The 14,853-nt window shown below is 45.7% G+C and overlaps 1 protein-coding gene across 1 annotated transcript in view; it reads right to left on the reverse strand.

Annotated features, from left to right (window-relative positions):
- Positions 1 to 433: 433 nt before the first annotated feature.
- The window catches only part of FAM78B (family with sequence similarity 78 member B), a 120,672-nt gene continuing 106,252 nt past the window's right edge, over positions 434 to 14,853 (reverse strand). Inside the window, exon 2 of the mRNA XM_056523600.1 lies at positions 434 to 4,734. Coding sequence (XP_056379575.1) covers positions 4,212 to 4,734 — 523 coding nt within the window. The 3' untranslated portion in view covers positions 434 to 4,211. The remainder of the gene's footprint in view (positions 4,735 to 14,853) is intronic.

Raw genomic sequence — 14,853 nt, forward strand, 5'->3', positions numbered from 1 at the left:
ACAGATTTATTCTGCTGGATTTAGAGCCAGAAAGTAGGTTTTTAGAAAGGGTTGAATGTTTTTTTTTTTTACTTATTATGTTACTGTATGTAGTTCTATAGCATAATCGTAAAAATGGTAAAAACGTGGCTACATTATTATTTTAGGGCATACTTCCATACCTCTACGGTAGTGGTCTCCATACTGTGGATCACCAGCTGATGCAAAACTACAAGTCCCAGCATGCCCGGACAGCCGTTGGCTGTCCGGGCATGCTGGGAGTTGTAGTTTTGCAACATCTGGAGGTCCACCGTTTGGAGGCCACTGCTCTATGGGTTCCTACTGTACCCCTGTATCCATCTGATTTCAACTTCTAGTGTAGAGACCAATGATGAATGTCAATGGGGACAATGACCGCTGAAGTCAGGACTCTTTAAGTTTTTGTAGTTTTTTTTTAAATTTTATTTCAAGTTTAAACAAAAGAAATTCTGTTTTCAGGTTGTTTAGAAACCATCACACACATTTGTTCCAAGGGGAAATTTTTCTTCCAAAAATTCCTGCTTGTCCCGTCTGTTTTCGTAAAGGATAGACATTTCACTTATACATTTACTCGCTTTAGATAAGAATCTGTACCTTTCATAAAATGATGGAAAGTAGTGCTCCTCTTAAAGGGGTACTCCAGTGGAAATTTTTTTTTTTCCAAATCAACTGGTGCCAGAAAGTTAAACAGATATGTAAATGATATACCTGCGCCAGGATAATATTAATGATAGAACAATTTTATTATATTGTTTTATAAATATTTAATAATACAAGTAATTCATTATTAATTGAAGTATTCCTATAATATTGATTTGAATATCATTGTGTACCTTTTTGGGGTAAAATCCTTGAAGGATTGGTTATACAATTTCTTCTTTTAGATTTGTAAATGACTTCTATTTAAAAATCTTAATCCTTTCAGTACTTATCGGCTGCTGTATGCTCCAGAGGAAGTTGTGTAGTTTTTTCCAGTCTGACCACAGTGCTGTCTGTGTCAGGAACTGCCCAGAGTGCAAGAAAATCACCATTGAAAAACTCTTCTGCTCTGGAAAGTTCCTGACATGGACAGAGGTGGCAGCAAAGAGCACTGTGATCAAACTGGAAAGAGCTACACAACTTCCTCTGTCGCATACAGCAGCTGATAAGTACTGGAAGGGTTAAGATTTTTAAGTAATTCACAAATCTGTTTAACTTTCTGTCACCAGTTGATTTGAAATTTTTTTTTTTTCACCGGAGTACCCCTTGAAGAGCAACTTTATGCCCAAAATTAGGGGGGCATAAAAAGGAGGCATTTTTTTGGACAGTCTCTTAATTGGACCTGGACAGAGGGGAAAATATACATCTATTTAGGTGGATACGGTTAGCGATAGATAACTATGGGTCCATCTTTTTTTGTATCTACAATTGGCCGGACATTGGATATTTACAGAAGGGTTTTATGGAACGACTATAAAGGTTTTGCCATTTTTCATAGAGACAGCGGTAAAATTTCATTTGCTTTGTAAATACTTCACCTTATTTATCTTATACTGGCCTTAAAAAGGCTGTGCCATCTTGGAAAGTTATTCCCTATCTACAGGGGGCAATCCACTGTCTTGAGAACAGGGGGGGCAGTCAGATATAAACACAGAATGTGGTAAACGGGTACTCCTGAGAAATATATATATATATATATATAAAGCTCCAAAGCCACCACACTATCCAAATATATTCCCTGTTAACCATCCAGCCTGATATGTATGGCTCTGATGGCCTTTGTTGTCTTCTTTGGCTGCCTGATATTCTTTGCCATCCTCTCACCTTGCCTACATCTCCTAGCAATCATTGCAGCTCTGCTCTGCCAGCCAGTTCACTCTCTGAGAGCAGCCCCCACCCTCCTGCTCTGAGCAGCAGACAGAGGTTCTGTGCCTGATTAGCTGAGGCTGCACACACCTCACACATCCAAACCACATGGTCTTTGTCTCTCAGGAGGGTGGCGACTGCTTTTAGAGAGGGATTACCTCTCATGATCTTGTTAAATTTTATAATCCTCCCAGTTCACTGCCCCTATCATGTTAAACCACCTCCTGCCTTTATTTTTTTAATTATTTTTTAGTTTTCTACCTTGATATTGCTCTGTATTTTCTGCTTAGTCCGATTCACAGACAGGGAAGGGGCGTTCCCCACCAGGCGTGACATCATCTGAAGCCATACAGGGGAGAACTTCCTCCCTCACTCTGCTACACATAGCCCAGAGCAGTTCAGTGTGAGATGAGTTATGATTGGATAAGGCTACACTCCCCCCCCCCCCAGAACTCCAGAGTGCAAGTCCTTATTTATTTTGAACTTCTGCCAATCCAGCAGGAGTCCAAAGTCTGTGCAAGAGATGGGGGGAAATGTGCTCTGGACAAGTAGGGAGACACCTAGTGGCAGCTTTTTTAAACACAAATAAAAGTACATTAGAAATATTTTTTATTTACCATAAGGAGTGTACTTGTAAAAAATAGTTTTAATGACAGTACCCATTTAAGTCTCCCCTTAGAATGAGGCGGCGGCCAAGAACAGGGACCCCAGTTTTTTAACAATATGGAGCAATGGGTCGGCAAGCATGCTTCCACTCCATTCATTGTATGGGAGCTGCCAGTAACAGCCCTAAACTGTTTGTGCGACTCCTATAAAGAATTAATTAAGCAGAGGCACACATGCCAAACCACTGCTCCATTCATAGGGCTGGGGTCCTTGTTCTTGGCCGCAGACCATTCAAAGGGGAGACGTAATTGTATTCAGAATATTGGGCAGACTAGATAAGCTGAATGTTCTTAACTGCCAACACATTCTATGTTTCTATGAGACTGGGGTCCCTGTTCTCAGGACCACTGGGCCCCAGACTACCCCCAACAAGCCCCCTGTCCCCGGGATCACCTAGTTGTTCCCCAACTCTCCAAGATGGCTTAGTCTCTTTAAGTTACACTGCCAAAACACCTTAACTCGCTATTGGCCAAACACTTTTTCGGTCAACAACTGTTTCTTCCGACCTCTTTCCTCCATACACATCCACCTGCAACTCCTATAAGCATCCATGAGTAGTGGAGTAAACATCTGGAAGCAGATTTTGTCCATGGAAAATAAAAAGGATCAGGAAATACAATTTAACACACCTGATCTTTCTATGTTGGGGTAAACTCGAAAGGCCTCTATACACCCAAGATAGTCAGCCGGTGCCGAAATCAGCGAGTTTGGCCATTGTTTTTCTATTGTGTATGGGGTCTTTAACAGTCTGTATTAGGTCTTGTACATATCACCATATTACATTGAAATGGATTTCCAGATGAATCCAACAGAAAGATGAGTTGTATCAGATGACGGATAACATAGATATTCTCCCCCGGAAGCACTGCTCCCAAGGGAGAATAAATCTGTAAGACAACATAGTATGGAGCACGATATGGCAGCACACAGACCGATTACAGTTTTGTAGTGTGGCGCACCATGATGCCTTATCCCATGATCTGCAGTGAGGTTTTTGCTAGCTGTTTTTGGGAATGGTTGACAAGCTTGTGAGCAGGTAGACCCCTAACAGCTGCCTTACAAATGGCCAGAGCCAGCTCTGTACAGACGCTTCTTGTTTTTTTTTTTTTTTTAACATAGGTTTTATCTGTAAGTTAACTAAAAAAGTCATTCAAAGGAGAACATATGCTTCAAAGTGGGTTATTTTATCATGAAATGTATTAGCAATTCAGGCAATGCTATGTTCAATGTATAATGGCATCTTCGGTTCGATCGCTGCATTTTTAAGACTGAAACATCTGAATTGTGCATCCACATTATTTCATTTCTCATTGTATTGGTTAGGCAACACGTTCCGTCCATAATAAATTCCCTGGAACTGCATTCAACCAAAGTGATTCTTTAGAAATGCAAACAGCACCGCATACATGAGTTTAACAGATAGTAAAGTCAATAACTGAGCATCTGTTTTTACTTCTGTTTGGCCACAGGCACTAAGACAGTTATGGCAAATGCCTTTTAGGTTCATTCAAATAAATAAATAAATTGTATAAAATGTTTGCGCACATCCAAAAATGGGCACAATAAATAATCACTGCAAAGAAATAGTTTCAGCATTTCTCGTCCCCATGCATTGTCCTCGAAGCTAAAAAGTAGCTTTAAAATCCCTTGTTCTCCTCTTCTTCTCGATACTCCATCCAGTCCTACTTAGGAGGAATAACTATTACCGGTTGCCCTCTTTTCGGCCTCCACATTAGCACCTGTGCGTCATTCGCATTAGGCTTAACCAGTGCATTGGGTGGGATCGGCTCCATGCGGCTTAAAATCCTTGGCTGCTCCTGCTGAGTCCTGCCCACCAATCGGGCCCGTTTCCCCAACAACTGGGTGGGATCCACCTCAATATCTACCCTCATCCTCCATTTTATAGTTTGTAGAATGATCTTCTCCTTGGTGTTTGCATTCATAGCTACCAACCAAGTTGTGAAACTTTGGTCTCTTTTAATTCTGGTGAGCATGGGCACGTTGCTCTCGCTCACAGGCACTGCCCACGTCACGCTGGGGTAGAAGTTGTCATTCATGCTGACGGAAAACCTGGAAATTTTGTTTGTCGGACCCATCAAGGTCACAGTTTCAGTGGTGTTTCCATACCAAGGGTAGCTTACTCCGTCTGAATCGCTGATGGCTTTTACCCGTCCTTCTCGTAAATCCGGGAGCTCCCAGCTAGACCTAGGATACAATAAAAAATATACATATATATTATTATCCAGTGAGGAAATTACCATTCACTTCTGTTCATCTATCATTAAAGGCTGGGGACCCTCACGATCTCCTTGCTGCACCCGGCATTTGTTTAGAGCATCGGGCGGAGCGCCGGAGGCTCGTGACATTAAAGCCGTGCCCCGCTCGTGTCGTCACGGTCACGCCCCCTTCCATAGACTTGCATTGAGGGGGCCTTGTTTGTGATATTACTAGTGGGTCGTGGCCATGACATCACAAGTCTCCGTCCCGCATTGCCAGTCATCTGGCACGGAGCAAAGTTTTCTCCGTGTACTGGATGTCTGGGGTGCCGCAGCCGAGATCGTAGAGGTCCCCAGTGGCGGGACCCTTTGCGATCAGACATCTTATGTCCTATCCTTTGGATAGAGGATAAGATGTCTAGGGGCGGAGTACCCATTTAAATCTATACACATTGTTACATTTTGAAGCAGAATTTTTCAGAAGTTGTCCTACAGGTTGGTTTACAGATATGCATGTGACAAGGACAGTAAAAAAATTATAGTAATATCCCTGGTGGTCCAGGATAGTAAAAATGTTGACAAAAACAGCCCTGGTGGTCAAGTTAAAGGGTTTTCCAGGTAACATTTACTGATGAACTGTTCTCAGAATAGGTGATCAAGATCAGATTGGCCATATCCATGACCCCCCTGATAATCAGGCACAGACCCGGCATACAAAGTAGAACAGAATCCATGGGGACACCCCATCCCATTCACTATTTGATACTGTGGTCATGGAGTGAGGAGGATATTGAATGAAGCTGTAGTCACATATACTCTCTGCTGCGCCATAGTTATGCGGCTGATAGAAATAGCCGAGGGTTTGGCATCCCCCGTAGAGCGGTGCATATGTGACCACTGACCACCACTGCATTCAGACTCCTCATTGTGGCTATGCGGTCAAAAGGAACAGGGAGCTCGGGATCCCCATCCTAGTGTTCAATGGGGCCCCCAGTGATGAAAGTTTACCACCTATCCACTTTAATAGGATATGTATACATGTCTTTAGTGGGATAATCCTATTAATACTGTTCTTTTTTGGCAGTTGTTGGCTTTACTTCAAAGAGGAAAGTGCACCAATGTAAATATTCATGGTTACTGACAAACGCTAACATTACACACAGTAGTTACATACATGTAAGGTTGAAAATAAGACAAGAGTCCATCAAGTTAAACCTATAACCCCACTGTGTTGATCCAGAGGAAGGCACAACCCCACATAAGGCTGATGCCAATTGCCCTATGACAGAGGAAAATTCCTTCCCGACCCCAATATGGCATCAAAATAAATCCCCGGCTCAACGTTCTATCCCCATGAATCAAGTATCCATAACCTGTAATATTATATTCTTTCTAGTAAAACATTCTGTTTATTAATTCAGACATCACATCATCATGTGGCACAGAGTTCCATAGTCTCACTGCTCTTACAGTAAAAACTCCCCATCCGTGATAATAAGATTTTCCATTGTCAGAACAAGAAATATTTCCTAGAATCTGTTTTAAGGTGAAGCCCCAAACTGTCATAGCAATAATCACTTGTACTGACATAAGGTCCAACACCGCACTATGGAAATGCTCCAGTTGCGCCAGAAATGCCAGATATCAGTGGGGACTAAACCGACCTAAGCTACTAAGATGGTTAAACTAAATTCACACAGGTAGGATTTGCTACGGATAATAACACCAAGAATTTATGCTGTAGATTTCAGCAGCGGATCTGGAAAAAAATAATCAGTATACTCACCTTCTGCCACTCCCATGCCTGGTCTCTGTACTCTGTCTCTCCCATGCCTGGTCTCTGTACTCTGTCTCTCCCATGCCTGGTCTCTGTACTCTGTCTCTCCCATGCCTGGTCTCTGTACTCTGTCTCTCCCATGCCTGGTCTGTACTCTGTCTCTCCCATGCCTGGTCTCTGTACTCTGTCTCTCCCATGCCTGGTCTCTGTACTCTGTCTCTCCCATTACTGGTCTCTGTACTCTGTCTCTCCCATGCCTGGTCTCTGTACTCTCTCTCCCATGCCTGGTCTCTGTACTCTGTCTCTCCCATGCCTGGTCTCTGTACTCTGTCTCTCCCATGCCTGGTCTCTGTACTCTGTCTCTCCCATGCCTGGTCTCTGTACTCTGTCTCTCCCATGCCTGGTCTCTGTACTCGGTCTCTCCCATGCCTGGTCTCTGTACTCTGTCTCTCCCATGCTTGGTCTCTGTACTCTGTCTCTCCCATGCTTGGTCTCTGTACTCTGTCTCTCCCATGCCTGGTCTCTGTACTCTGTCTCTCCCATGCTTGGTCTCTGTACTCTGTCTCTCCCATGCCTGGTCTCTGTACTCGGTCTCTCCCATGCCTGGTCTCTGTACTCTGTCTCTCCCATGCCTGGTCTGTACTCTGTCTCTCCCATGCCTGGTCTCTGTACTCTGTCTCTCCCATGCCTGGTCTCTGTACTCTGTCTCTCCCATGCCTGGTCTCTGTACTCTGTCTCTCCCATGACTGGTCTCTGTACTCTGTCTCTCCCATGCCTGGTCTCTGTACTCTGTCTCTCCCATGCCTGGTCTGTACTCTGTCTCTCCCATGCCTGGTCTGTACTCTGTCTCTCCCATGCCTGGTCTCTGTACTCTGTCTCTCCCATGCCTGGTCTGTACTCTGTCTCTCCCATGCCTGGTCTCTGTACTCTGTCTCTCCCATGCCTGGTCTCTGTACTCTGTCTCTCCCATGCCTGGTCTCTGTACTCTATCTCTCCCATGACTGGTCTCTGTACTCTGTCTCTCCCATGCCTGGTCTCTGTACTCTGTCTCTCCCATGCTTGGTCTCTGTACTCTGTCTCTCCCATGCCTGGTCTCTGTACTTCCGGCTCCAGCAATGATGTGTCGACAGGTGATTGCTGAGGCCTGTGACTGTCTGTCGCCACAATATGGATTCGGAAGGGCCAGTAAACAGAAACCGGATGAGCTGAGCAGCAGAAGGCTGGGGAGTAAGTATACAGATTTTATATTTATGTTAAATAACTTTCTTTTCCTGCAGATTTTGCTGTAGATCTGCACGGAACCCACAACACAAGGATATTAATGAGGTAAATTTCTGTGCTAAAAAAAATGTGGATAAAATTTGTTCATATCTCGTCCACTTTTCTGCTGATGTATTCCATTGTGGATTTTCTGTCTGCAAATCCAGACAGAAAATCCAAATAATTTTTGATACATGGGGGGTGGACAACATACGTTATATTCAACCAATTCCCTCTGCATATACAGTATTGTTTGACAGATATAAAAAAAAGGAAGGCTGGAGTCTTATTATATCATTAGTAGTGATGTCCCGATACCGATACTGTGATTGGCATCGGGACCAACACTGGGCATTTGCACAAGTACTCGTGAAAATGTTCCCGATACCTAATCCAATACCTGGCGGTGGGACCCCTGCCGGCAGGTATTAAAGGGGTACTCCACAGAACAACATTTTTTTTAAATCAACTGGTACCAGAAAGTTAACCAGATTTGTAAATTACTTCTATTAAAAAATCTTAATATTTCCAGTACTTATCAGCTGCTGTTATCATCCACAGGAAGTTCTTTCTGTCTGACCACAGTGCTCTCTGCTGACACCTCTGTCCATTTTAGGAACTGCCCAGAGTTGAAGCAAATCCCCATAGAAAACCTATCCTGCTCTGGACAGTTCCTAAAATGGACACAGGTGTCAGCAGAGAGCACTGTGGTCAGGCAGAAAGGAAATTCAAAAAGAAAAGAACTTCCTGTGGAGCATATAGAAGCTGATAAGTACTGGAAGGGTTAAGATTTTTTAATAGAAGTAATATACAAATCTGTTTAACATTCTGGCACCAGTTGATTTAAAAATTTTTTTTTCCAGTGGAGTACCCCTTTAAGGAGGTGCCCTGTGCACGCTACCGAACTAGGCAGCGCGCTCAGCAGCTGAGCAGATGTCATAGCCGGGACCTGTGTCTAATGCCAGACACCACCGATCTGGGCGATGTCCGGCATTAACCCTTTAGATGTGGCAATCAAAGTTGATCGCAGCATCTAAAAGACCTGAAATGAACTGCCTGTTAGCTCAGGGATGCTGATCGGGATCACTGCGGTGAAATTGCGGTGTCCTGATATGCTGAGAGGACAGCTGGAGGTCCCTTACCGTGCTCTCTGCTGTCCGATCTTCGCTCCTATACTGCAGCCAGACATGGCAGGCAGTAGTAAAAGAGCGCCGATAGCACTGATCACTGCTATGCTATGGCACAGCATAGATCAGTGTGCAATAGTCCCCTATGGGGACAAAAAAAGTGTGAAAAAAATGTGTAAAAAAATAAATAAATAAATAAAAATAATAAATATGAATTAACCTCTTCCCTAATAAAAATTTTAATCACCCCTCTTTCAAAAAGTTTAAATAAATATTTATATTTTATAATATATTTATATATATATATATATATATATATATATATATATATATATATATATTTTTTTTTTATATATATAAAAAAAACTCCTCTAATAAAAACAAACAAACAAAACAAAAAAAACACCCCTTTTTCCCATAAAATTATGTCACATGACATTTAAAAAAATATATAAAATCGGTAATTGGTATCGGTAAGTATCAATGCTCGTACTCTGTCTTAACAAAAGGGTAATCATTAGTCGTGACTATCCGTATTAAAAATAATGAAACATTACCATTTTTCCTCTTGGCCACTAGATGTCAGAGGAGAGGGCTAATCTTCAGGCCGGTAAAGATAGGGGTTGGCGTACTTTAAGAAGGCGTTTATCACCCGTTGGATGAGGGTTAATGAGTGAAAGGCTCCTCTATTACACACATAATGGTTTTCATAGATAACACATTAAGATAATTGCGATATCTGTCGTACCTAAAGAATGAATTCCAAGTGAAGGAAACTTATTCCATCTCAAGTACTGAGACTGTTTTAAACTCTTAGAGCCTATGCACAGTACTCAGTAGCTCAGATTCAAGGTATTTCATTGCTGAATTGCGTCATCAGATCAGCGCCGTCCGAAACTGGGTGAAATCTGTATCCGCTTCGGAAGTTTTGAGGGTGCAAACGTATATTTGTATATGGTCTGTATATGGTCTATGTCAGTGGTTTGCAAACTGCGGACCTCCAGCTGTTGCAAAACTACAACCCCCAGCATGCCCGGACAGCCGCTGGCTGTCCGGGCATGCTGGGAGTTGTAGTTTTGCAACAGCTGGAGGTCCGCAGTTTAGAGAACACTGTTCTATGTGGTATACTATGGCTCTTCACTATAGGACCAAGCCCATTTTCACCTTAAAGGGGTTATCCGGGAAAAAACTTTTTTTTTTATATATATATCAACTGGCTCCAGAAAGTTAAACAGATTTGTAAATTACTTCTATTAAAAAAATCTTAATCCTTTCAGTACTTATGAGCTTCTGAAGTTAAGGTTGTTCTTTTCTGTCGAAGTCCTCTCTGATGACACCTGTCTCGGGAAACGCCAAGTTTAGAAGCAAATCCCCATAGCAAACCTCTTCTAAACTGGGCGTTTCCCGAGACAGGTGTCATCAGAGAGCACTTAGACAGAAAAGAACAACCTTAACTTCAGAAGCTCATAAGTACTGAAAGGATTAAGATTATTTAATAGAAGTAATTTACAAATCTGTTTAACTTTCTGGAGCCAGTTGATATATAAAAAAAGTTTTTTCCTGGATAACCCCTTTAAGGACCAGGCCAATTTTATTTTTGCGTTTTAGTTTTTTCCTCCTCGCCTTCTAAAATCCATAACTCCTTTATATTTCCATCTACAGACCCATATGAGGGCTTGTTTTTTGCGTGACCAATTGTACTTTGTAATGAAACCTCTCATTTTACCATAAAATGTACGTCGAACCTGAAAAAATTTTTTTTAGGGAGGAAATTTTAATGAAAACCACAATTTTGCACATTTTGGAGGGTTTTGTTTTCACACTATACAGTAAAAATGACATGTTTTCTTTATTCTGTGGGTCAATCCGATTAAAATGATACCCATGGCTAGATACTTTTATATTTTTGTACTGCTTAAAAAAAATCTAAAACGTTTTGTACAAAATCAGTAATCTAAAATCGCCCTATTTTGATCACCTATAACTTTTTCATTTTTCCATATACAGTAACCCCCCGACCTACGATGGCCCCGACATATGATAAAATCGACATACGATGCTTTTATATGTCGGGGCCATCGCATTAACTGCTATCCGACAGCGCAAAATGCTTAAGCTTCTGTCGGATAGCAGTTTAAGCATCCCTGGCAGGTTCGCTTACCTATTCTCGCTGCTCCGGTTCCACTTCGCGATCCTCCGGTGTCTTGCGCATCTTCTCCAGGGTCCGGGCCTCGCTTTCCGGCGTCGTTATTACGTCACTACGTGCGCCGGCGCAGCAGCGTAATAACGTCCCCAGAAAGCGAGGCCCGGACCCTGCAGAAGATGCGGAAGAAGCCGGAGGATCGCAAAGAAGACACCGGAGCAGCGGGACAGCATCGGGAGCCCCTGGGACAGCATCGGGAGCCCCTGGGACAGCATCGGGAGTGGTGAGGACGCGGTCATTGCACGGATTTACATTGCACGGATACCTCAACATACGATGGATTCGACAAACGATGGGTCGTTTGGAACGAATTACCATCGTATTGTTACGCCTAGCGCTCCGGGTCCCCGCTCCTCCCCGGAGCGCTCACGGCGTCTCTTTCCCTGCAGCTCCCCGGTCAGTCCCGCTGACCGGGAGCGCTGCTCTCTCATGGCCGTTGGGGATGCGATTCGCACAGCGGGACGCGCCCGCTCGCGAATCGCATCCCAGGTCACTTACCCGTTCCCGTCTCCTGCGGTCATGTGCTGGCGCGCGCGGCTCCGCTCTCTAGGGCGCGCGCGCGCCAGCTCCCTGAGACTTAAAGGGCCAGTGCACCAATGATTGGTGCCTGGCCCAATTAGCTTAATTGGTTCCCACCTGTTCCCTCCTTATATCTAGTCTCCTCCCTTGCACTCCCTTGCCGGATCTTGTTGCCCTAGAGCCTAGTGAAAGCGTTTTTGTGTGTTTATACCCTGTGTACCAGAACTTTGCTATCTCCCCTGACTACGAACCTTGCCGCCTGCCCCCGACCTTCTGCTACGTCCGACTTTGCTTCTGCCTACTCCCTTGTACCTCGCCTATCTTCAGTATCTTCAGCAGCCAGAGAGGTGAGCCGTTGCTAGTGGATACGACCTGGTCACTACCGCCGCAGCAAGACCATCCCGCTTTGCGGCGGGCTCTGGTGAAAACCAGTAGTGTCTTAGAACCGGTCCACTAGCACGGTCCTCGCTATCCCTCTCTGGCACAGAGGATCCACTACCTGCCAGCCGGCATCGTGACAGTAGATCCGGCCATGGATCCCGCTGAAGTTCCTCTGCCTGTTGTCGCCGACCTCCCCACACTGGTCGCCCAGCAAGCCCGACAGATTGCCCAACAAGATCACCAGCTGTCGTACTTGACCACCATGACACAGCAACTCCAGTCACAACTACAGCAGATTCAGTCTCAGCTACAGCAGCAGCAACCATCTCCTCCGCCAGCTCCTGCACCTCTTCCGCAGCGAGTGGCCACTCCTAGCCTCCGCCTGTCTTTGCCGGACAAATTTAATGGGGACTCTAAGTTTTGCCGTGGCTTTCTTTCCCAATGTTCCCTGCATCTGGAGATGATGTCGGATCAGTTTCCTACTGAAAGGTCTAAGGTGGCTTTCGTAGTCAGCCTTCTGTCTGGAAAAGCCCTGTCATGGGCCACACCGCTCTGGGACCGTGATGACCCCGTCACTGCCTCTGTACACTCCTTCTTCTCGGAAATTCGAAGTGTCTTTGAGGAACCTGCCCGAGCCTCTTCTGCTGAGACTGCCCTGCTGAACCTGGTCCAGGGTAATTCCTCCGTTGGCGAGTACGCCATACAATTCCGTACTCTTGCTTCTGAACTTTCCTGGAATAATGAGGCTCTCTGCGCGACCTTTAAAAAAGGCCTATCCAGCAACATTAAAGATGTTCTGGCCGCACGAGAGACTCCTGCTAGCCTGCATGAACTCATTCATCTAGCCACTCGCATTGACATGCGTTTTTCTGAGAGGCATCAAGAGCTCCGCCAGGAAAAAGACTTAGATCTCTGGCCACCTCTCCCACAGTCTCCACTGCAATCTGCGCCTAGGCCTCCCGCCGAGGAGGCCATGCAAGTGGATCGGTCTCGCCTGACCCTGGAAGAGAGGAATCGCCGTAAGGAAGAGAATCTTTGTTTGTACTGTGCCAGTACTGAACATTTTCTGGTGGATTGCCCAATCCGTCCTCCACGTCTGGGAAACGCACGCTCACACTCAGCTCTCGTGGGTGTGGCGTCTCTTGATGCCAAGTCGGCTTCTCCACGTCTCACGGTACCTGTTCGGATTTCCACTTCAGCCAGCTCTCCCCTCTCAGCCGTGGCCTGTCTGGACTCTGGAGCTTCTGGAAATTTTATTCGGGAGTCCTTTGTGAATAAATTCCATATTCCGGTGACCCGTCTTGTCAAGCCACTCCGCATCTCCGCGGTCAACGGAGCCAGGTTGGACTGTACCATACGTTTCCGCACGGAGCCCCTTCTTATGAGCATCGGATCTCACCACGAGAGGATTGAACTTTTGGTCCTCCCCAATTGCACCTCGGAAATTCTCCTTGGACTTCCCTGGCTTCAACTTCATTCCCCAACCCTGGATTGGTCCACTGGGGAGATCAAGAGTTGGGGGTCCTCTTGTTCCAAGAACTGTCTAAAACCGGTTCCCAGTAACCCTTGCCGTAACTCTGTGGTTCCTCCTGTATCTGGTCCCCCTAAGGTCATTAAGGACTCTGCCTGCCACAGGAAATGCCCCTCCCCCCCTCCCAGTTCCATCAGGCAAGCTTCTGTGTCCCCTCATGGCCCTCCTCCTGGTGTCACACTGCCCCGTGCCAGGTCCCGCCCTCTGCCCTCTCTCCCCATTCCTACTCCTGCGGTTCTGCCTGCCGTTGAGGAATCCCTCCATCCTTTCCCGGTGTCCTCATCCCAGGGGAGGCAGTTACCCGATAAAGAGAAGGGGAGACCTAAGGGGGGGGGTACTGTTACGCCTAGCGCTCCGGGTCCCCGCTCCTCCCCGGAGCGCTCACGGCGTCTCTTTCCCTGCAGCTCCCCGGTCAGTCCCGCTGACCGGGAGCGCTGCTCTCTCATGGCCGTTGGGGATGCGATTCGCACAGCGGGACGCGCCCGCTCGCGAATCGCATCCCAGGTCACTTACCCGTTCCCGTCTCCTGCGGTCATGTGCTGGCGCGCGCGGCTCCGCTCTCTAGGGCGCGCGCGCGCCAGCTCCCTGAGACTTAAAGGGCCAGTGCACCAATGATTGGTGCCTGGCCCAATTAGCTTAATTGGTTCCCACCTGTTCCCTCCTTATATCTAGTCTCCTCCCTTGCACTCCCTTGCCGGATCTTGTTGCCCTAGAGCCTAGTGAAAGCGTTTTTGTGTGTTTATACCCTGTGTACCAGAACTTTGCTATCTCCCCTGACTACGAACCTTGCCGCCTGCCCCCGACCTTCTGCTACGTCCGACTTTGCTTCTGCCTACTCCCTTGTACCTCGCCTATCTTCAGTATCTTCAGCAGCCAGAGAGGTGAGCCGTTGCTAGTGGATACGACCTGGTCACTACCGCCGCAGCAAGACCATCCCGCTTTGCGGCGGGCTCTGGTGAAAACCAGTAGTGTCTTAGAACCGGTCCACTAGCACGGTCCTCGCTATCCCTCTCTGGCACAGAGGATCCACTACCTGCCAGCCGGCATCGTGACACGTATGTTGAGGGACCACTGTATAGGGCGGTATGAGGGCTCATTTTTTGCGCCATCATCCGTACTTTTTATCGATAACACATTTGCATATATAAAACTTTTGCATAATTTTTTATACATTTTTTTAAATAAAATGTGACAAAAAAAGCTGCATTTTTGGACAAATTTTTTACGTTTATGCCATTCACCGTACGGAATAATTGACATTATATTTTGATAGTACGGACATTTACGCACGTGCCGATACCAAATATGTT

Source organism: Hyla sarda, chromosome 6 (assembly GCF_029499605.1).
Source record: "Hyla sarda isolate aHylSar1 chromosome 6, aHylSar1.hap1, whole genome shotgun sequence".
Taxonomy (NCBI): Eukaryota; Metazoa; Chordata; class Amphibia; order Anura; family Hylidae; genus Hyla; species Hyla sarda.